The sequence below is a fragment of the Suricata suricatta genome, chromosome 5 (assembly GCF_006229205.1).
Source record: "Suricata suricatta isolate VVHF042 chromosome 5, meerkat_22Aug2017_6uvM2_HiC, whole genome shotgun sequence".
Lineage (NCBI taxonomy): Eukaryota > Metazoa > Chordata > Mammalia > Carnivora > Herpestidae > Suricata > Suricata suricatta.
The window spans coordinates 90943005-90968476 of record NC_043704.1 but is presented as its reverse complement, the minus strand read 5'-3'; the positions used below and the strand labels follow the sequence as shown (position 1 = coordinate 90968476).

Sequence of the window (25472 nt, the reverse complement as noted above, 5' to 3'; positions counted from 1 at the left end):
AGACAATAGGCATTTAAACCCCTTCACCAGTAGGAAGATAGGGAAGCCCTCATAAGCCGGTTTGACTAGAAACAAGATTTTCACTTGTTGTCTGAGTAGAGAATGGATGTTTGATTATTTTGCATGCATATGATCCAAAATTGTCAAAGCATCAAGGTCACTAGTAGAGCTTTTCTTTAAAAGGAATATTAGGTTCGAATCTGTACTTTTTCTATTTTCAATTTCAAAAGTGTTTATATTTTTTCCCTGTAAATCTTGGCTCAGCTTGGAGCACCGAGGCTGCACCCATGAAGCATTTTTCTTGTCTCCATTTTCTGGCCTTGACACCCTTTTTCCAAAGTGCCTGCCCAAGGCTCATCATGTTGTTTTTTTGTGAATTTCCATTTTACCATGAGTTTAACTCACTCACTCTAATTGCATTAACTTGAAATATCCACAGGAACAGAAATGTATTGTTGGAAAAGGCTGCAAAAGCAAATACTTTTTCTCCATTATACATAATAGATAGGAAGACAGAGAATACACATCAACACAGACCATTTTGTGTTTTCTGCTTTTTTTCTTGTCATTTTATATATATTAAGGAAGTATATACTGTCAAGTGTAATTCATGAAGCATCTTGAATTGTAAGACTGAGTTTTATGATATAGAGCATCAGACATAAAATATTTGTTTTCAGTATCAAAGATATATTGATGTACAATTTCAAAAGAACAGCCTATTATTAAATGAGTATATGTATTTGGAGAACCATATATTTTCAGAGACTTAATTCATATATACAATTTATGTAACATCTTTATGGTAGTAGAGTTCTGATTTGAGATGATGAAATGACACATATGAGAACATTTCCAAGTGTATAGGGATTTTGGTCTATAATGAAGTGGCTTATATTGAAATAACCAACTTTGTTGTTATTTTTATTTCATTGAGTAGATTAGGTTATTCTAGCTCAGGACTATAATAATGCCAATATTTATGTAGGTTAAGATTAGACAATCTGTTCAGACTCCTTAGGGTCATTTGATCGCAAATGTTATTTCTTCCTATTTATTCTAAAAGTTTTTTTCTAAATGTACAGCAAAAATGAGCACCGAAGCTAGTCACCTAATATAAAAGTAACATTTGACAAAGAGATGAACCAATTAGATCATTGGCCAGCATTGCTATTCATCAATTGATGATTTGGTAAACAGTGGTCAATGGCTATGTCAATAGTTGAAAATATAATATTCCATCACACTCTTCAAGGAAGACTGTGTATGCAGGGCCAGAGAATGAACTTGTATTTGATTTAGTCCTAAGCCTATCTCTACAAAAAAGCTGCATAATTTTTACCAAAAGATGCTCAGGAAATATCTTAAAATCATCAAGCTAATTCTGTCTCCAGTGCAGACATTGATTTAAAGTCTGTAAACTCCCCAAGGCTACAGCAATGCTCAGACTTGTATCTATCAAGAGTCAACCACAGCTTATAATAAGCATTTTCATTAATGATAACATATTTGGTTTTTCCAATACTATCTAGATGGTATTTCTCCCAAATCTTTTTTTGTATATTTAGTGAATTTCATTGAGCCCCTGAAACATGAAATAATCACCAGCTCTATTTTAGTTGTTAAGTTTTTAATTAGTAAAATATTTTTCTGAACAAATGTTAACAAACACAGAGCCTATGTAAGTTTTAAAAATTATCTGTATTTATATCATTTTCTCTGGCATACTTTGTTCTGGCAAACTAAAAATATGTTCATAACGATGTCAGAAACCAGAACAAATTTAAATTGGTACTGTTTGACTTTTTGAATAATTTTAGAATTATCTAAGAACACATTATAGACATTTTGAATACACATACTTGTTTGGAGAAAAATCTAAAATTTTGCTTCTAATTCAAATACTGCTTTGGCACATTTGTGAAAAGAATTCTTTTCTCATTAACACATATGAATAATTGAACATGTGTTTAAATAACTGAACTATGAAGCTATTTTTGGAAATTGATAATAAATGTAATTTTAAAAGAAAATAGATAAATTATGTTTTAAAAACAAAAATTTTATTTGAAAATACCTTAATGAGTAGATAAAGCACACTTGTAAATTTGAATGGGATCCAGCTCTTATCAAATTGCATATGGGACCATGATTTATAATTCTTAAATGCAATTAAGTGAAAAGCAGCAGACCATGACTTTTTCATCTTTTATGATAAAATATAGCAGTGTGCATTCAACAGTGGAAAAAGTTAAATCACCTCCCCCAGACACACACACACACACACACACACACACACACACACACACACACTGAATCCTTCTGCTGATGGTTTTTTCTTTAGTGAAAACACTTCAAATGTTATGTCTTCTTCTGAAAGATGAATATTCAGCATATTATGTCTGACATGAAGAGCTGGAAAGAGTATGTCTAAAGTGATAGTCTGTTCTGTGTGCCTTCTAGGCCATCCCCAGGGTATTAGCAAATCCCCAGCCCCCGTAGTTGTGTGAACTCCCAGCAATTCTTTATTTAATAAATCTGATTAAAACAAACATACAGAGCAATTTTGAAAGAAGATACATGCAGCCAAATTGGAAGAACTTTTCTCAAAAACAACAACAACAACAATAACAACAATACAAAGTCTAATGAAGACTTAAGGGGGAGAAAGCCGTCCTGGTTGGCTTTCATAGTAACTGGGTGTTTACATGTTGGGCAAAAAAAAAAAATACTTGGGAATTTTTACCACTAATATTTACATGTTTTCCATCTCTCCTTGCTTATTGCCTCTTTGAGACACTAAACCATTTAGACTTCTTGATCCCTAAAGCAATTGCCACTCAAACTTAGTCTACCTCTTTGATTCCTTATACCTTGGGGATGTCTTTATGTACCCTCTCTTAAGCAAAAATGTCTCTATCTTCCTGTTTTTTGAGTTGTATATGGGTTTTTATATACACACCTAAAATATCAGATATTATTGTTTTACCACACATTATTCAAAAGTCATCTCAAACTCTGTTGTTTTTCCTATAGGACTGTTTCAGCGAGCAATAGCTCAAAGTGGAACAGCCCTTTCCAGCTGGGCTGTTAGTTTCCAACCTGCAAAATATGCTAGAATGTTGGCCACAAAAGTTGGTTGCAATGTTTCAGATACAGTAGAGTTAGTGGAATGCCTACAGAAGAAGCCTTACAAAGAACTTGTTGACCAAGATATTCAACCAGCACGATACCACATAGCCTTTGGACCTGTGATTGATGGTGATGTAATACCAGATGACCCTCAAATATTGATGGAGCAAGGAGAGTTTCTCAACTATGATATAATGTTAGGAGTTAACCAAGGGGAAGGGTTAAAATTTGTTGAAAATATAGTAGATAGTGATGATGGCATATCAGCTAGTGATTTTGACTTTGCTGTTTCCAATTTTGTTGATAATTTATATGGATATCCTGAAGGCAAAGATGTTTTGAGAGAAACCATTAAATTCATGTATACTGACTGGGCTGACCGTCATAACCCTGAAACCAGAAGGAAGACATTATTGGCCTTGTTTACAGACCATCAGTGGGTGGCACCAGCTGTAGCTACAGCAGATCTTCACTCAAATTTTGGTTCACCTACATATTTCTATGCCTTTTACCATCATTGCCAAACAGATCAGGTTCCAGCTTGGGCTGATGCAGCTCATGGAGATGAAGTTCCCTACGTACTAGGAATCCCCATGATTGGACCTACAGAGTTATTTCCTTGCAATTTCTCCAAAAATGATGTGATGCTGAGTGCAGTTGTAATGACATACTGGACAAATTTTGCTAAAACTGGGTATGTACCTAAGTAATAAAGTTGTCTATAATTAAATAAAAATATCCTTGTAAGCATTTAAAAATAATACACACTTTGCGTTCCAATGGGTTAATGCCAATAATATATTAAGTTTCTTTATTCAAACTTCTATTTTGTTCTGTTTCAGAAATCATTGCTTTATTGGTTCTTACATTTTACAAGTTTATTAAGAAGGCCATGCCTCTGGGGAAAAATAAAGAAAGAGTTATACCTCTGTTGCATTACTCAATAAATGAATTCATTTTTTAATGACACAGGACTTATTTTTGTTATTTAGTGACAAATATTATTTTATAGTGCTTTCCAGTTTACACTATTGTTTGCCCTTTGATCCTTCCATCTTCTTTTTTTAGGTTGGCAGGTCAGGTATTGTTAATCCATTGTGCAAATAAAAGACTGAGGTGATGAGAGCCTAGTCTCCTATAGATACTCATCTATCTATGGTATACATAGCAGTACTAAGACTTACAACCTCATCTGCCAATTCCAAAATGTGGGTTTTTCCCACTATTCCATGCTGTCCTTGCTAGTTTGCCGAGGAGACAATGCATATGTGTGTGAATTTTATAACCTTTGGGTAGATAGTAGCTCATCTCTAAATGGCCAGAGAGAACAAGATTGTGAGGCTTATTCTCATTACATTATCATCCATTTAACCTACGTATGATAGATCTATATTTCTAAATTGACCCACGTTGTTATTAAAACGCAATCTAAGGAAGGTCTTGCTAACTTGTTAAGATACCTCTTCAATTAGATGTTAAACTAGTACTATTTTGAATAAGGAAAAAAAAAAAAACACTTCTCATGAGCACTTTTTTTTCCCCCTAGTGACCCAAATCAACCAGTCCCTCAAGACACAAAATTCATCCATACCAAACCCAACCGCTTTGAAGAAGTAGCATGGACCAGATATTCCCAGAAAGATCAACTTTATCTCCATATTGGATTAAAACCAAGAGTTAAAGAGCATTATAGAGCCAATAAGGTGAACCTCTGGTTGGAGCTGGTACCTCATCTGCATAATCTTAATGACATTTCTCAGTATACCTCGACAACAACTAAAGTGCCATCAACGGACATCACCTTCAGACCTACAAGAAAGAATTCTGTACCTGTCACATCAGCATTTCCCACTGCCAAGCAGGATGATCCCAAACAACAACCAAGTCCATTTTCAGTGGATCAAAGGGACTACTCCACAGAGCTGAGCGTCACTATTGCAGTTGGAGCATCACTGCTGTTTCTGAACATCCTTGCCTTTGCAGCCCTGTACTACAAAAAAGATAAGAGGAGACATGATGTTCACAGGAGATGCAGCCCTCAGCGCACTACGACCAACGATCTGACCCACGCACAAGAAGAGGAGATCATGTCCCTCCAAATGAAGCACACTGATTTGGATCATGAATGTGAGTCCATCCATCCACATGAGGTGGTTCTTCGGACCGCCTGCCCCCCAGATTACACACTAGCTATGAGGAGGTCACCTGATGATGTTCCCTTAATGACACCCAACACCATTACAATGATTCCCAACACTATACCAGGGATTCAGCCCTTACACACATTCAATACATTTACTGGAGGACAGAACAATACTCTGCCCCATCCCCATCCCCACCCCCATTCACATTCAACGACCAGGGTATAGCCAGATAAGAGAAACAAACTCTATTTTTTTGATGGATTGCAGTAAAAGATTACTGAAGATTCCTTGGCTTTCAACCTACAAGACTCTTACTATTTAAATAAGGAGGAATATTATGTGAATATACATATCAAGAACTTTGGGGGTTTTGAAAAAATTAAATTGTACATATATACACAAATCAACTTTAAAAATGAATTTCAATTGCTTGAAGCAATTGTTCTGAATGATACTTTTTCATTCATATTCAAGAATTAATTTTTTGAAGATTTATGTTACATAATGGAATTAGGCATGTGGAACACCAAACAGGAAAGAACTATGTCTGAAATATAAAAAATAAAAATAAAAAACAACCATGAATATGCACAAGGGACACACCAATGGAATGTCAGATAATTTTCACCAGTTTTTATTTGGAGCCGTTTTATTGTGTAGACCATATTTACATATTTGGATAAGTACACAAAGCACCAGTGCTGTTAATGGCCTTAGCGGAGGCTCATGCTGAAATTTGCCAGTAAGACAAAGAAGTTTAAAGACTGGCAGGTACAACATTATCACATAAGTGCTGTCAGTATAAAGTTGTGGGGATCAAGGAAACTGGATATTTTTAGCACGATGTGCATGATAATTTATATGCTTGGTGGCTGTGCTGCTGATTAAGCCGTAATTAAAATTCTTCTCATCCCATTGGAGTCTTTAATAGAAGCTTCCTCTATCAATTGGCAGGACCTAAGGCAGATTTTAAGGGGCAAAAGTAATTAGAAGTAAATAATTCACAGTAGTTTTGATAATAGGAAGAATTAGTTATTAAAGGTATTTGAAGAAACTATAGGTATAGTGGTGAATACTCGCTGATATGAATCCCAGGAAAAAAAAAATTCCTGTGTTTTTAATGTTCTTTTCATTCCAATCTAAATAATTTATAGAAATACAGCCCTAACTGGACATGTGTTACAGGATCTATAATTTTCTGTGGTTTTTGTTATTCTGTATTTTGTTCCTTTTGGTAAGGTGAAGTGTGTCCAAAGAGTTACTTGCAACAGTCTTTTATGATATGAGGATGCCCCAAATTACCACTCTGATTACACTTCTCAGTTAATTGATTTACTCATGTTGCATGACAAAATGTTTACTACAAATAATTCAATATACAGTTATGTCCCTCCTCATATCACTTATCTTTCTCACTGAGGTTCATCCACTGGAATTTACTCATGCAATCTCAGTAGAGTACAACATAGATGCAGAACCTAGAACAAGAGTCAACACCCGGAGGATTTTAGTCTTACACGAACGTGTGATTTTAAGTGATACTTTAAGACCACAGGAAACTCTTCATTCCCTGTTGTTTACCAGTAACAGTATGTCACAGACCTTTCCAAATGTTTGTATATGTAATCAGATGTACATTTATATTAAAAAAAAATTGAGATGGACTTAAAGAGCACATCCTGATAAATACTTTCTCTCTTACCTGTACTATATTTCTATTAGACTAAAGTTATGTGATTTTTTTTTACATTTTTTCAGATGACTAGCAATTTTGATAGTTTGTAAGATAATGCAAAGAACTTTCTCTGACAAACTAACTGCAGTAACAGAAACCTTTCTTTTCAGTTACTCTTTTTCAAGAATGAAAGCTTATTATACAAAAAAAAATTGTATACTACTTGATGGAAACAACTTTGTACATCTTGGCCATGTCACTGGTCATTGCGTGAAATAAAGATAATCTGGATAATGACTATTAGTCCAATGCTAAGAGACATGATCTTTGCTCATTAAAGAGCTAAAATGTTTGTTGCTGTTTTGTCTTTTTTTTTTTAAAAGAAAAGAAATGTGACTGTCTCAGAGAGTCATTTTTCTAGATCAATAGGGTTTTTGAAGACATACAGGTAACTTCTACAGGAAACACACCGTGTATTTAACAGCAAATCTCATCTAAGATGAAATTGATGAAACTTTATAAGCCCAGGAACTCATGAAAAATATTAGCTTTGTACTTTTAAATACCTCTTAGTGAAAGTGTAGAAATAAAATGTGCCAATTGTTTTCAGTTAGAAACACAGGTTCCAATTCTCATTGTCAAGGAAAAGGTCTATTGGAAATAAATGTGCAATATTTCATGGAATGAGAATAGCTAGGTTCACAATATAAAGGTGATTAAGCTATCATAAAGTAATGGATAGGAAGTTATCTTCCTAAGAGAATTTAAAAGTGCTGAGCAAGACATTAAGCTGACACTAAAAGATAAAATCTTCTATATCAAGGAATTTCTTTCCTTGTAATTCCCCTCCCAATTATTAACTATCAATTAAATGTGGATATTACTCTATAACTTCAAATAAAAATCTCTGTTAGAAGCAAAAAGTCTTCAAAACCCAGAGCGATCTACATGCAGTTTTTGCCTGATGTGGTTATGTAATCCAAGAAAATGAATTGCTTAGCATCTGAAATATTGCTAATCAGAAAACTGTCTTTTAATACACTGGTTAAAAAGCAGAAATAGAAGCGGTTATAAAATAAGGTATGAGTGAAATCTTTCATATGCACTACTTCACTTGGCAAAATCGGGCATTCTATTATATCTCAATGATGGCCATATTTACACCCATCTGTGTAGCTGTTGCTCTAAATTTATCTATCAGTCTACCTATATATGCCACAACTGACATCTATGTTATATTAATTTAGGGAAATGATTTAGGAAAACAAAGCATAGTCCTACTCTTTTTTCTAAATTAATGTAGTATCAACTCTGTGGAAGATAAGAAGCAGTTTCAGGTTTTATTACCGTTCTCAAGGCGTGATAAAGTCATTGTGAAGAAGTGTTCGTTGTTAGTTTTATAATTACAGGAGCTATTTTTCTGAATGCAAAATGACTTCCCACAATAAACTGAACATTAAGAACTGTTTTTAAAGCTGAAACATAATTTTTAAATATAAGAAATATTTTGGATATTGTTAAATTTTAGCCAATATCTTTCAAATGTTTTATTTAGAGAGTCTTCTTTAGAAAGAAGTAAACCACAAAATAAAAAGAATATTTTGGCATTACTTATTAATACATTTTCCTCCCTCATATTAAATTGCAACTGGTCAAGGCTGCTTAGAATTTATACAAACATTAAGCCAAAATGGACTTTATTTTGCTGTTTTGCTATTCTATAAAATTATTGCCAGACATTTATCAGTAGATTAAAGTTGTCCTAGAGTATGAGATTAGAAACATGAAAGTGATAGATTTCATAGTTTTAAATATTTATTGAATATGTTGACTCTGAACACAATCTGGCTGGTCACTACAGATGTGTCATAAGTTTCAGTAAGCTTCATGGAAATTGGAAAGTCATTTGCTAAAGCATTAAAAATATCCCAATTTGAATTTGGAAAGATCATGCTAGCAGCTCAAAGAAAGTCTGAGTAAAGTATAAATTGTTTCATTTCTTATTTCAATTTAAAAGTTGACCATAATGATGCTTTAATTCACTGTTTTGATCTGTAAAACATGAAAATAGCAACACTATTTTTAAACATAATTAACCATATGTAATGCTTAAAACAACACACTCATTTTCCTACAGAAAAGAAATGCCAAAACTCAATTGTATCTTTATCATATTTTTCTCCGTGATTTTACTTGTTGACATACTCATACTGACACATATATTAATATCATGAAAAGATGCAAAGAATATGGCAAATGTGTTTCAGCTTTAAAGGCGCTACTACATAAAAATTACTGGGTTTTTTTCTTTTGCGAGTTTCACCGAGAGATTTTCACAGGGCAAAATGATGAATGGAGTTTTTAGGAAGCTGTCAAATATCATGGCAATCCTTTGATGGTTGTTTTCTTCTGGGTTATTGGTTCAAAGTACTGGGCTTTTCCTTCATTTCTAGTAATTAGTTGTTATAGACTATCAGTTTTTAATGTGAGTGAAAATTAGATAATTTGGTTATACTTGTGAAAACATGCTCCCAAATAAATTCAATTAATGGGCATTTCCCTGCTGAGATTTTGTTATCATTCATTTAATTATCTTGTCAAGCTTTTCTGTTAATGACAATTGTTTTGGCTTTTTAGTCAATAAACTAAGTGAATTTCTCCAACAGCCTTATACCTCTCCTGCACTTGATATGATAACATACACCTCAAACTTCTATCAGAAGCCTCTAAAGATATGTCCTACTGATGTGAAACATTTGGTAGCCAACCTAATTCTCTTTATTCTGGCACTTGGATGTTTTTGTATGTAGGCCAGAAATCAGTTCCATTTAATAATTATGGAATATACAGACTGGAATTACCATGTGCAGGGTATAAGTGCCTTTCTTCCTGGGATTTTATTTCTTATTGTCCTTTTTAAACTTGCATATCCTGATAATTCAACTGAAAAGATACAATAGGATGACCATATTATAAATTTTTAAAAAGAAAATTTTATTTGGAAAGTTCTTTTCTTACATTTAATTTGATTTTTGTATGACAGCAAATGGGTCCAAACTACTCCTAGGAAAGATTAAGGTGAATTTTTGGAAATTAACAAATAATTATTTAGGCATCTGACGTAATAGTATTTAAGTGTAGAAACTTGAATCTCTAACAAACTTTAACTCTTTTCCAATAGGTAAGTTTAATTTAAAAGGAATCTAAAGTTGTTAGAGTCAAACATAAATTAGAAAGTATATCACTTTTTCTAGTCAACCATTATATATACCACATGGTATATATATCCTATATAGTATGTGGTTTATAGGATGTTTGTGATGGTCCTTCCAGACTCATATATTTTCAAATGACTTTGTATTTCATACTACATATGCACTAATGTCATAGGATTTAATCTTCTGTAGAAGGTCAAGCCAAAGTGCTAGCAGTTTTGTGTTGAGATAAACAATAACAAAGCTTTAAAGAAATTCGTAAAGGTACAGTAACAGAAACGCAGCAGATGAAGTGAAAGCAAAGGGACTATTTTTGAATGCCATGTCCAGGGTTGATGTCTATATTAGATGGTATGTTCAAAAGAATTTTAGTGCTTTGATTCATCTTTTCTGCACTCATATCATTTAGCAAATTAATGGGACATATGTCATGGTTTTTGTAAAAAGGCCATTGGGTGTCATGATTCAGTTTGTGTTTGGACATCCATGGCTTTCATTAAAACACATTTATTATCATGAATAAACATTACCATGTTTTCCAAGTTGTGTTGACTATTTTTAAACTCAGAAATAATTTCTTCTCTGTGCGACACACACAAAACATTTTCAAGATATATGTTCCAACTTCTTTGTATTGCCCACATATGTGCTGACAGTTCTGATTTGATAGTAACAACGACACTTTATGGTCTCTTCACCTTTGGTGAATGCAGGGAAAGAATCTAGAGTAAGTTTTGGGAACTTAGGCGTACTTATTGCGCAGCTTGTCAGAAAAGAGAGGAAGGAAGGAGGTGAAAAAGGGAAGGAGTGAGGAAATGAGGGAGAAAAAAAGAAAAAAAACTTCTCAGTTTTAAATTAATGACTTTATGCCTCCAAATAGTTCTTTCTTAGAGGTTAATGACAGCTTATAAAAAAAAAAAGAGAAGAAATTTAAATAAATCTCTAAACCATAATCCACTGTCCATAGAGAATAAGATTTAGGAAAAGACAATGAATTTAATCCTTAATCTAGGCCTCAGCCAAATTGTATCACAAGAAACAAATAAAAATAAAATCTAGATTTATATATTTCTATTCACGTTCTATTTAATCAATAATGATCTTGATAGAGAAGACTAAGTAAGGTATGGGCATTGCTCATTTGTATATAGAACTAGGTAAGAATATAGTTAAACAAATAAGCCATCATAGAATTTCCCAAAATATACCCTACAGATCAGTATTTCCAAGTTGCTAAATAAAAAACTAGCATTGTTTTGCACATCTCTGGGGCCACATATAGCCATCAGTACCAAATAATGTCAAAGAGTTTCACATTTCACAAAAGGATTTAGATGTTTTGTCAGGTTTGATGTCTTACATGATTACATTCTTACCACATTTTTACATTTCCTTACAGGTTACAGAATGTTATTTCTGAGTTCAAAAAACAGTCCCAAATATATTCTATAAATGTTTATTTGAAAACAATATTTTCCAATGGAGTGACATAATTTGAAGTACCTCCTACTGCCCCAATTCTGGAGAGTTTCCTTGACTATCCCTTAAAACATTTCTTTCTCTCCCATGAAAACATTCAGCCTCATCTTGTAGTTGAGTTCCTCTACACTGGAGATCTTTCTACCAGCTACTATAGCTTTGATATCCATGATCTCTTCCATAACTACCTATGCCTTCTTCTCTAAGAACGTAGAATTTGTAGGGACTATGCCCAGGTGATCCAAATGAATAGTGCCTTAGGAATTGGCTTCCTCTATTTCTCATGCAGGTTAGAAGCTAGTGTACATCATTCAAGCAATGAGAAGAATTAGACTTTCATTTATTCAACAGATAGTTCTCACCATGGGCCACTGTGCTAAACACAATGGCCTGAAAGTCAACACTTACCCAATAAAATACAACTATTAACACACTTGGAATAGGTCTAAACACTTAAACTATTCAGATATCCTTCACTACTATCCACTGTACCAAATCATTACACAATACTTTGTCTTATCTGCTTTAAATGTCTTAAAGTAGTAAATATAAAACAGTATTTGCTGAGTTCACAGCAATACTACTTGAAATCTGTTGATCAAGGTCATCAATAAAGGTAGGTCTGTGGCAATCCTTCCCAATAATAATAGAGCCATATGTGAAGCCACATTATACTATGCCAAAATAAATCACACATGAAATATCAAGCTTAAAGTTCATCTGATCCAGCACTTAACTGATTCCTTGATCCTCTACCACAGTCCCAACATATGGTTGTGAACCTTGCACAACACCATTGGTCAGGAATTCTAAAGCAGGTGGCTACTTTTGAGACCCTTTGGAATTTCTTCCATATAGTGATCCTTTACTCTATTTTTTCTCTTGAAACTCATAAAGCCTCCATCATATGACTTCCTTTCAAATATTTAAAGACAAGTATCACACCTTTCATGAGTCACTTCTCAAAGCAAAATTCCATTTTTAATACAAAATAGCTTAGTCTTCACCATTTTGATCACTGGGTGGTTTTTTGGGGGGCTTTAATTTTTTAAAATGTTTTTATGTTCATTTATTTTTTTGAGAGAGACAGAGCACAAGCAGGGGAGGGACAGAGAGAGAGAGAGGGAGACACAGAATCTGAAGCAAGCTCGAGGCTCTGAGCTGTCAGCACAGAGTCTGAAACAGGGCCTGAACCCACAAATTGGAAGATCATGACCTGAGCTAAGGTCTGGGGCTTAACCAGCTGAGTCACCCAGGTGCCCCAATCATTGTTTTTTTTTATATTCTCTCAATCTTATATTTTTTAAGATGTGTGATGCCTAGAATTGCATATAATAATTCAAGTATTCAAGTATAAACTGATCCCTAAGAGAGCACTACTAACAATTTCCTCATTGTAGAAATGGTATTCTTTTAATATAACATGATAACTTCTTCTTTGGTGGCCACAGCACACTGGTAATTCAGATTGAGACCTACTCCCTATTAAAACTCCTTAAAATTTCTACATGTACTGCTGTTAAGCAAATTATGCCTTTGTACTCTCCTTGATTATTTAAGTATTATCTCATCTTCAGAATACTGGACAGTATTACATTTTACCTCATTAGATTCAGGACATTGATACAGCCTATAAAGATATTTCTACCCATCACAAAGTAATTATATCCAGTAAAGTGATAAACATATCTTTTTATCATCACCCAGGTGGTTTGCAAAAGATATGCATAATCAGGTTAATGATAAAGTTCTGGAGTAATGGTAACAGAAATAGTACATATAATACTGAGAAAATCAACAGTTGACATTTACTGAACACTTACTGTATCCTAGATTCTATATCAAACTTCACAATAAACCATTACATACCACTCTCAAAAACTTATCAATACTTTTAGACCTTTTTATTAAAGACCTATTATTTTATGTAACTGACTGAGCTACCGATGATAGAAAAGTAAATAAAATATAGCCTTTATTTTTTTATTACTAGTAACCAACTGATTTATTCTTCATTTGGTCTACACACATAGCACAAGCTAAATTATCAGATAAATTTGAAGAATCTGTTTTCTTCCATTTAAAATAGTTGAATGATGTTATAGTCATCCTAAGTAAAAAAAAAAATCGGGATGACTTTAGACCTATTTGAAGATTTCTGAGTTTCTGGTTCTTATTAAACAAAAGAAATGATGGAAAAACAATGTGGTTCTGTACTATGATGTTTTAGCCAGTTCTCATTACAATCACCAGTCATAATTAAGATGCTGATGTAGCCCTGTCAAGTGTAGTCTTCAAATAGAATTGCTTTAGCGTAAAAGTAGTACATGCACAAGGTTAAAAAAAAACCCCAAATATGATAAAAATACTTTACAGTGAATAGTAAACATCCTTCTCACATCAGATCCCAAGTCTTCAGTACCCTTTCAGAGAGATATTCACAGTTGCTAATTTGTGTATCTATTTATACAAGTATTCCATATACATATACAAACATGTGCAAATGTGATTGTCTATGTATAAAAGCAAGGGTCATTATATTTATATATTCTTTTTTAAATTTATCTCAACATGTTCCATGAAAGCACAGTATATGTTTGTTTTATGAGAAAATTGAAGTACATAAAAATTAGTCTCCAATTTATCCACAGATCCAAAGCTTTTCTCATCAAAATTGTAACAGAGTATGTTTGTGTGTGCTTTTGTGTTTAGACCTCAGGTAAGTAAAGGTCAAAAATGGCCAAAATTATTTTGAAGCAAAAGAAAAAGGAGCAACTACTTCACCTACCATATATCAAGAGTTACTATTAAGCTATTATAATTAAACCAGTAGTATCAATTTAAAGAGAGAGAAATGGAGAATAACAGTAAACTCATAAACAGACCTATGAAAAAAGGAGCAATTAAGTGTATGCTAAACATTACAAATCAAGCAGAAGTGCCAAACTCTTCAGCTAAAAATGGCTCTCTACTTGAGGGAAAATGATCTCCATGTCCTTTTGCATACAAAAATTAATCCTATATAAATTTCAGCCATAAAGAAGCCATATGAGAAGCATATTTTAAATGTTTTAGAAGAACACGTAGGAAAATATTGCCATATCTTTTAAATAGGAAAGAATTTACTAAACAAGACACAAAACAGTATAAACCGTAAAGGAAAGAACAAGAAATTGAAGTAAGAAATCTCAATAAATTAATTAACAAGATTGTTTAAATAATGACAAGTACTTACTAAAAGTAAATATTCATAACATGTATAGCAATAAAGAATTTATTAATGAGTTGGATAGAAAACCTCTATAAATCAATAAGAAAAGTCAATTCACAAGAAAAATGAAGCTGATTAAATATTATGGATTGAAAACATCTTTGTTTCTTCCCTCTCCCTAATCCTCACAAAAGTATGAGGGATAAAAAAAATATATAAACCTATCAGAACAAGAAGAATAAATGAAAAGATAACAGCTAAGAAGTTCTAAAAAGTTTTTGGAGGATAAAAATTAAATAAACTAAAAAATATTAAGGAAATAATACAACCTATAAATAATAACATAAAACAGAATTAGAAAAGTTAAGAGATGCTTTAACAGAATTCAAGGAAGAATTATAAATAAAAGAAAGAATGACTTCAAAAGTGAAGAGTAGGGGCACCTGAGGGGTCCAGTTAGTTAAGCATCCACTCTTGATTTCAGCTCAGGTTATGATCCCATGGTGGTGGGATGGAGCTCCAAAATGGGTTCCATGCTAAATATGGAACCTGCTTGGGTGTCTTCTCCCTCTCTCTCTAACCCCCTTCCCAGCTCACACTCTCTCTCTATCTCTAAATACATACATACATACATACATACATACATACATATGTTTTTTTAAAAAAACATGAAGATTAAGTTGAAAGAAACAGGATAAAAGAATGCCTTACATGACTTAAAAAAATGTCTAAAGAGAAATATAAGATAAAAAGGAGAAAATAGCCAAAAGAAAAGAGAAAGTAGAAGAAAAACATTCAAGAGTAAATGACTAAGAAAAGGACAAAAAGACTCATTTTATGTATATATGAAGTGTTCAGAAAAGAAAATCAAAATAGGGGACAAAACAAATACAATAAAAACTGGAATTCAAGAAAATATTCTCAATGCAATGGAAAAGTATTTAAAATTATATTTTTGAAAGGGTGCACTGAGTATATGAGGACACATTTTTAAAATGACCACCATTAAGACATATTCCAGAAAGGTTATTTTTAGTTATGTTTTGTTTTTTGTTTTATAGTTTATTCTCAAGTTGATTTCCATATATCAGCCAGTGCTCACCCCAGCAAGTGCCCTCCTCCATGCCCATCACCTTCCTTCCTCTCACTCACCCTCATCAGCCCTCAGTTTGTTCTCAGTATTCAAGAGTCTCTCATGATTTGGCTCCCTCCCTGTCCCCAACTTTTTTTCCCCTTCGACTCTCCCATGGTTCTCTGTTAAGTTTCTCCTATTTCACTTATAAGTGAAAACATGGTATCTGTCCTTCTCTGCCTGACTTATTTCACTTAGCATAACACACTCGAGTTCAATCCACGTTGCTACAAATGGCCAGATTTCATTCTTTCTCATTGCCATGTAGTATTCCATTGTATAGATAAACCACATCTTCTTGATCCATTCATCATTTGATGGACATTTAGGCTGTTTCCATGATTTGACTATTGTTGAAAGTGCTGCTATGAACATTGGGGTACATGTGTCCCTCTGCATCAGCACTCCTGTATCCCTTGGGTAAATTCCTAGCAGTGCTACTGCTGGGTCAAAGGGGAGTTCTATGGATAGTTTTTTGAGGAACCTCCACACTGTTTTCCTGAGGGGCTGTATCAGTTTACATTCTCATCAACAGTGTAGGAGGGTGCCCATTTCTCCACACCCTCACCAGCATCTGTAGTCTCCTGATTTGTTCATTTTAGTCACTCTGACTGGCATGAGGTGATATCTCAGTGTGGTTTTGATTTGTATTTCCCTTATGATGGGTGATGCTGCACATCATTTCATGTGTGTCTGTTGGCCATCTGGATGTCCTCTTTGGAGAAGTGTCTGTTCATGTCTTCTGCCCATTTCTTCCTGGATTATTTGTTTTACAGGTGTGGAGTTTGGTGAGTTCTTTAGCAATTTTAGATACTAGCCCTTTAACCAATATGTCATTTGTAACTATCTTTTCCCATTTTGTCGGCTATTAGTTTTATTGATTGTTTCCTTTTTATCTTGATGAGATCCCAATAGTTCATTTTTGCTCTTGATTCCCTTGCCTTTAGGGACGTGTCAAGTAAGAAATTGCTGCTGTTGAGGTCAAGGAGGTTGTTTCTTCCTTTCTCCTCTAGGGTTTTGATAGTTTTCTGTTGCACATTCAGGTCCTTCAGCCATTATAAGTTTATTTTGGTGTATGGTATAAGAAAGTGATCTAGTTTCATTCTTTTGCATGTTGCTCTCCAGTTCTCCCAACACCATCTGTTAAAGAAGCTGTCTTTTTTCCATTGGATACTCTTTCCTGCTTTGTTAAAGATTAATTGGCCATACATTTGTGGGTCCGATTCTGGGTCCTCTGTTCTATTCCATTGATCTATGTTTCTGTTTTTGTGCCAAAACCATACCGTCTTGACAATTACAGCTTTGTAGTAGAAGCTAAAGTCTGGGATTGTGATGCCTCTGTTTTGGTTTTCTTCTTTAATATTACTTTGGCCATTCAGGGTCTTTTGTGGTTCCATGCAAATTTTAGGATAGTTTGTTCTAGCTTTGAGAAGAATGCTGGTGCAATTTCATTAGGATTGCTTTGACTGTGTAGATTGCTTTATGTAGTAATGACATTTTAACAATATTCATTCTTCCAGTCCATGAGAATGGAATGTTTTTCCATTTCTTGGAGTCTTTTTCAATTTCCTTCATAAGTTTTCTATAGTTCTCATCAAGCAGATCTTTTATATCTTTGGTTATGGTATACAGATATAAGTAGTTTATGGTTTTTTGTGCAATGGTGAATGAGATAAGTTTCTTGATTTCTCTTTCTGTTGCTTCATTATTGGTGTATAAAAATGCAACCAATTTCTGTAAATTGATTTTGTACCCTGCAACTTTACTGAATTTATGGATGAATTCTAGTAGGCTTCTGGTGGAGTCTGTTGGGTTTTCCATGTAGAGTATCATGTCATCTGCAAAAAGTAAAAGTTTGACTTCATCCTTCCCAATTCTAATGCCTTTTATTTCCTTTTGTTGTCTGATTGCTGATGCTAGGACTTAAGAAGATTATTGAATATTAAAGAAGAAATTCTTTGGGCATTCACATCCAGGTAAAAAGACCAAATATCTTATAAGGGAGACTCTCATAATATAGTTAGAATATCATCAGATGTTTTTGAAAACAATACTTTATGCCAGAAGAAATCGAGTGGTGTGTATAAGATATGCAAGAAAGGAGAATGTGAACCAATGATTTTTGTATTCAGCCATAAACTAACTTTACATAGGATAAAAATATGAAGGCCATAAGAAACTGTTATCCACATTCAAGAGCTCATATAATACTATTCCTATGAACACTTCCTAAGAAATTTAACAATGACCTTCAGACAAACAGAAAGGTGACACTGACTTAAGGACTAGTGATGGTACTTAATATATATATTTACTCAAAGAACTATGACTAAATGAAGGTTGTAAGGTGGAAAGTGCTTTCTATAATGGCTATATGTTTTGACAATGGAGACAGAGTATAACTATTTTTTAAAATGTGAGGAGATTAGGGAAATCCTATCCAAAAATTGTGGTTACCTTCAGTCAACATATTAGTTTTGGTAATAGTGCTATTGCCCCCCTGAGATTGTTTGCTGTAATGAGGATTACAGCAGGTGGGGATACTGTGATAAGCCAATCCTGTCATCTCCACTGTCTGAGAAAAGCAGTCTAAATGTGGATGAAAGGATATTCTGATGCAAGATAAAAGACGTTAAGTTTAAACCCCATGGTGTGGAGTTTAAAGTGGAAGTATCAGAATAAACATGAAAAATGTTATGCAAACAATGACCAAATCAGTAGCAAAGAGCATCTCTGGGCTCAGATTGTGGTCTTGAAATAACATCCCCTACACACACACACACACACACACACACATACATACATACACAGAGAGAGAGAGAGACAGACAGAGAGACAGAGAGAGAGAGAGAGAGAGAGAGAGAGAGAGAGAGAGAGGGAGAGAGAGAGAGAGAAAGTGAGAGAGAGAAGACATCTGGGGAAGAAAGTATACAAGATGAACTTGGAACATCTTGTTCAAAGATTTATATGGATATATAAAAAAAGACTCAGAAGCCAACTTGAAGATCTGCCTATCTAAAGATGGGACAGTTTGAGCATCAATAAAGATAATTTCCATTAATTGAAATAAATCAAGTTGAACATATGGAGGATAAGTGGAACTCAAGTCATTGTTTTGAAACTGATATATAAGAGGAAGCATTAAAAATATGTCCTACTATTCCTCTGTGAACTATATAACTAAGTAGTCAAGTAGTAGATAAAGGGAAGTACTCTTTATAAAAGTTATTTTAGCTAATAAAATAAGGAATCATCATATTAGAATTTCACCCTTTTCTCACTCCTAATGAATGAATCATTTAACTATTGGCCATCAATGGCTAATCTCTTCACAAAAAACAATCAGTCATTATATGCTTCCTGTATAGAAGTACTTAACTCTACCTCTGAAGAGGTCTTGTACCCAAAGATGGAGCTGTATCTGATGAAGTCTCTAGGTCCAACTATTAGGAAATACATAGGACAAAGGAGCAGGTTAATATATACCATGGGGATGAAATCAACAAAACTCATACTACAAAAAGTTTTACCAGTTAAATCTCTTGATTTCTTAAACAAATCAATTAAAAGAAAAAATATGGTGGGACAATATGTAGATTAAAAGAAATTTACAAAAACTTAAAAACATGCAAAAGGGAGGTACCTTTTGGGGGATAAAATTATAAAGAAAAACAAGGTGAGGAACAAACCCTCAACATGGTGATTATTTCTAGGAAAGAAGACATGGTTGAGACGATGCATGTGGAAGATTTTTGGGGTGATTTCCAAAATTGTATTTCTTAATCCAGATGTTTTTCTCCAGAGTTTCTCTCTGATGATGTTTTAAACCAAACATCTATTTCATAAGGTTTTTCTGTATAAGTGTTACATTTTACAATAAAATAAGAAAGGATCGTTATAAAAGAGATAAAACATAAGAATGTTTTAAACTAAAGATATGAGTTTATTAATTGAAAAGTCCTTCCAACTGCCTACTATAATGGATGTAAAAAGCACCCTATCAAGGCATACCATCAAGAAATGTCAGGACATCAGATGAAAAAAGTTCCTACAGCTTCCAGAGAGGAAGAAAAGAGGTTCTCAACACCAGTCTGGAAGCTTAAGAATAGATGCCTTGAATAATGGCCTTCACATTTTTTAGGGGAAATTATGATCAACCTAGAATTTTATATCTAAACAAAATATTAGTGTGGTGCTATTAGTCCAAGGAGGCATGGATCCAGGATGAAAGTCAACACCCAAGATGTCTGCTCAGACAGCCAGAGAACAATTAGTCCAGCTGCATAGTGTGACAGTGGGGACCCAGGAAGAGATGTCTCTAGAATAAAATTGAAAGTGAGAGTATCTGACATTTTTCATTATGAAAAAAAAGTTTTATATTTCTTTTGATGAATTTGGGAGGATTTAAAAACATAAGCAACAAACAAAGAGCATTGTTGATGAGAGAAAAGGAAAAATTACTATAAGAAATGGAATGTAATCCTTGAACATATATTTGTGTACATAAATGGAAATAAATTTAAGGAATAATTCTTATAAATAGAAAGGTTAGAACAAGATTTTTTTTTTTACTATTTCCTGGTTTATTTTCAAAGATGTTATACAAATTTACATTCCCATTAACACTGTATTCGAGTGTCTGTTTGCCTATACTCTGGCTAAAATTGTAATTATCACTTTTTTATCTTTCCATTTTAATATAAATGGGACATCATTGTTGTATTGATTTGCATTTTTAAATTGAGATAAAGCATCTTTTCTTATGCATATAAGCCATTGTATTTCTTTTTCTATTAAATGTCTTCCTCTGTATATTTTTTCTATTTGTTTTTTAATCTCTTCTTATGGAATTATAAGAGCACTCTATAGATGAATAAAATCAGTACTTTTTGTCATGAGTATTGTAAATAATTTTGCTCAATTTTCCTTTGAATTTTATGTTATTTTGCACATGGTAGAAATGGTTGCATCTTATTGTTTAAATGTATCAGTGTTTCCTTTATGTTTTCTGGATTTTGTCTTGCTTGGAAAGATGTTCCCTATTCCAAAAATTTTAATCTAATCATATTTTTTTCTGTATTGACAACTTCATTGTTTATAGTTAAATCTTTACTCCATCTGAAATTTATATTGTCATAAAAGATTAAGGAGGAATTTAGCTTTATTTTGTTCTAGATAAATCAAGATTTTAATACATTTCAGACCTGAGTAAAAGTGATGTATTTTATTGTAAAGATAAGAGTTTTTTATTTTCAGACATTGAAATATACAGGAGTATAGAAGAGCAAGATGCTAACTAAACCATAAGTGGATTGTTACTACATCTGCCTGTCTTCCTACATGCCTATGCCTGAAACCAGCCTGCCCTGTTATTATGAGACATCTTATTTCCAAATAGGAAGCTGCCAAAAAGCTTAAAATTACCCAACCAGTGAAGGGAAAGTCCTCTGGCTTATAATCCTAAACTGCTCATGTGTGCTGTTTTGGGACTTTGGATTAAAAAATACATTCATATCTAAAGACCTTATTTTCTAACTGCCATTCTGTTTTGAAATAGATTAAGAATAATAAGTTTGCTGAGTCTTATTATCAGAAAATCCACAGCAAGAATTGAACTACAAGTATTTTGGCCAAGATTGGAGTCTAGAACATTGGTAAGTATTTTGGTCTAGACTGAGGTCAGGAAATAGAATCTACAATGAAAGTGTACCTCCACCTGCCCCTGGATGCACAGACTGAAACCAAATGCTGGGTAGATGCTGCCATAGTATTGCCAGGGATTTCTACCAAGTTATCATAAAGACAACAATGATTGTCTTGGTACCTTTCTGATATCGTTCTTGTGGTCTTGAGTTTCTTCCCAAATTGTACAGCTATAGACTAGACAGTCTTCTGATCACTTTTTCTACATTATTGAGAGAGTTCTAATTTAACTCTGCCTTATTTCCTCATCCATTGCCCAGGACATCTGTTGCATCTCTGATTCTCTGGCCTTCATTTTTTTTAAAACTGATTCTTAAGGCCTGCACTTTGCTACATGACTTATTTCTATACTTTTTTACTCTAAACCTTAAAGAGCCTAAGAACAGCCATTAATAAAAAAAAAAAAAAAAGAAGAAGGAAAAACTAAAAGGAAGTAATAAAAGGCTGAACATTAGAGTTGAAGAAAATTTAATGGAAACTACTTTTGTTCAGATTTCCATGAAGGCTTTTAGCAAAGATGAATGAGCTCATGCCATGAAGCTGTGTATGTTTTAAAAAGTAATAAAAGGTTAATTGGGTACCATGTGAGCAAGACAGTATATAGAGAAATCCTTTAGTTGATGGTTCAAGTACACTTAACACCCTTCTATCTTATGTCTACATCAGATTGCTATTCTGCACAAAGTCTGCACAGTGCTAAGTGAGACAAAACAAAAAAACACTTAGCAATATATGCAGAGTTTCCAATGAAACATTTTTGGGGAGGGAAAGAAAGGAGGAAAGAATTGGGCTGTCCAGCAGATGTGAACAGATGTGTTAAGGAGGAACAACTCTTAAGTGTCTTTTTCCCCTGACAACCAAAAAGTTCTTTGAATAATAATCTCATACATTTGCTTCAAGAGCTATAAAAACTACATGGGAAACATGGGGAAAGACTGAGCGATAGCTGAAAGAATAATTATTTATCAAGAAAAATCTTAGGAAGAAAGGAGCAATAATCAAGATAATAATCATCAATAAGAGTCAGTTGTGTCAATTTCCCCTTGAATTTTCCACAGTTAAAATTCAGTGTTAAAATATATTTTCTTTTCCTGTTATAAATCAGAAGATTTACCGAAAACCGAGAGCTATCACACTATAGATTTATATGCATTTGACATGAAGGGAACTATGCTATCCTACTAGGGAATATGATATCCTGTTTTTGCTATGTAAACCAAAAAAACAGAAAAGTTGAGAGATGGCTTAAGGCTCATGATATTGTTTGTTTCTTATGAGGAATTAGCCCTAAATATCTTGGCCAAATCATCTAACCACTCTTCTGTACATTAGATAAAAAGATTCATCAAGTTACATTTACCGAGCTAAGGTGACAAAGGCTACCTTCTACCTACAGTTGTCTATATTAGCTTCTATAAAAAAGAACAGCTAACTGCAAATTCCGAGTTTCCTGAGTTCTTCCCTCACCTCTGCCTTCCTATGACTCCAACCTTTATTACAATCTTCTTTTGTCCTGTCTCCTTACATGCACCACCTTGTCTTTCTCACCTTGGCTTTACTCCTAAGTGTGTTTTCATCACTTTTCTATAGCAATACATTCAGAGACTTCCTGTAGTAAAATCTCTCCCTAACAAACCAGGGTTCTAGGGATTTTCTTTCATGTATCTCATATCTATCTCATCTGTATTCTCTTATTAATCCTCATTGTCATTTCATAATGTTGACCCTCAACCATTCTGATCTGGATGTTAAAACAGACTCCTACCTAGTCTGAAAAATTTCGTATGACCTAGCTGCTGTTTACATCAATAGGCTTCCTCATCCTCTTCCCATAAATCCTAGACACCAACCAAAAAACGTCCTGAAATTCCTCAAATGTATTGTGCTCTTGGTCTCTCTGCTATGAGCCTTTGCACAGACTCTTCCATCTTCCCTCTCTTTACTCGACCAATTCAGTCATTCCTCAGGATTTAGCTTACATGCCACCTCCTCTGGGTAGCTAGCTCTGGTCTTTGTAACTTTTAGGCTAGGTAAAAACTGGACACTGTGTTTTCTCTCTGCCAGAACATAAATCACACTTTACTGTAACTGTCTGTTTCCCTTCCCAAGGCTGTAAACTCCTTGAAGTCAGGGACTATCTTACTTGCAGTTGTATTCTCTGTGCTTACTGCTCAGTTCTAATTTGGGGACGAAAATAGCAATGTATAGTCACTGAAAAAGTCTTGACTTTTTACCTCCGTGATTTTTCACATGTTGCTTTTTTGCCTGTATTTCACCTCTACCAATGTATCTTCCCTCCAGTCCTATGTACATGTCTTGGTCTACTGTAATCCTGCTTATTTTTATAGATCAAATTTAGGTGTCCTCTCCTTCATGAGCTTTAGCTTAATCAGACCAAGTAAAATTGATCTGATCTATATTCTTACCATGTAACATGAATCACACATTGCTTTGCAATATACTCAATCTCTGATTTTTTTCTTTCAAAATAGATAGATTAAAAATAGTCACTATGTCTTAAAATATTTGTATTTCTTATATCATCTATCACATGGTTTTGCAGTGAGGGCTTAATATATACTGAACAAATTGTTATGAAATAATTTTCCAAAGCTATAAGCTTTATTGTGTTTTCTCCAGAAAATATTTGGTAATAATACTTCCCCTCTGTAAGTTTCTTAACTTTTCCCATTCTAACAAGGAAGTATGTGATTTATTTACACATGTTTTGCTTACCAGATGCAGGAGAAATCCTTCTGAAAACCTGGTGAGAGGAATAGAAGCATGTGAATAATCCTGTTCACTAGCAGTGAAATTGGAATTAGAACTCACCTATCTTCAACTTATGTTTCAAAGACTCAAAGATCTCCAACAGGAACTTTTTTCCTCCTCACCTAAGAAAGAAGTGTAATACATGCCCCTTTTTATATTTCTTTCATGGTCAGAGCCCAACCACCCATCCTTTAACACCCCAGATGTCATTTTTGAAATCTTTCTTGCTTTCTCTAACCTTAAAATATTTCCTTCCAACCCTGTATACACACAATACTATATATCTCTCTTATGATAGTCATTTCTTCCTGCCTCATATTTTTGTGAATATTTATACCCATGTCTTGACCCTTTCTAAAGTGTGAGCATTCAGAAAGCAGAATTTGTGCCTGATTTTGTTATTTCCCTTTTCTGAGAAAAAGTATCTTGCACATTCTTGTTGATTCTATTGCTTATATTATGTTTTGAATGGTATATGATATACACATAAAGACTACGTATATGAATATCACATGTTATACAGTACCTATATTTATAGCTTTGGAGTATAACTAATATCTATATTAAGCCAATCTCACCACTGTAGAAGTAAGAGAATCAGATTGATTGATTTTATTGAAGCGTAAAATGCTGTACCAAACTTATTTAATGCCATTATTCTCCCTCCTAAAATGTAACGAGTCTCAAATAGAATTTTAATCATGTCTTAGATATCACTCCTTTCCAAGGCCTTCCCTGATTCCCCAAAGTTTTCCAAAGCTTTTATTATAATTCCATAGCAGTAATTATAAGATATTCTAACTGTTTACTCATTTAAGTGCTTTGTCTCTGGTGTCCTTGAGGGCAAAGACTGTACCATCATATTGACTTTTGTGTTCACACTGCGCAGGAAGATAGCTGTGGAAGGCAGACTAACGCTTCTCCAATGATGGCCATGTCCTAGTCCCCAGAAGCTGTACGTATGTTGCCTTATGTTGCTAAAATGACTTTGCAAATGTGACCATGTCAA

General features: G+C 33.8%; 1 protein-coding gene across 1 annotated transcript in view; it reads left to right on the top strand.

The window, feature by feature from the left end:
- Nucleotides 1-7303, top strand: part of NLGN1 (neuroligin 1) — a 446380-nt gene extending 439077 nt beyond the window's left edge. The window contains exons 3-4 of the mRNA XM_029939860.1: nucleotides 3037-3826; nucleotides 4679-7303. Coding sequence (XP_029795720.1) covers nucleotides 3037-3826; nucleotides 4679-5501 — 1613 coding nt within the window. The 3' untranslated portion in view covers nucleotides 5502-7303. The remainder of the gene's footprint in view (nucleotides 1-3036; nucleotides 3827-4678) is intronic.
- Nucleotides 7304-25472: the final 18169 nt, after the last annotated feature.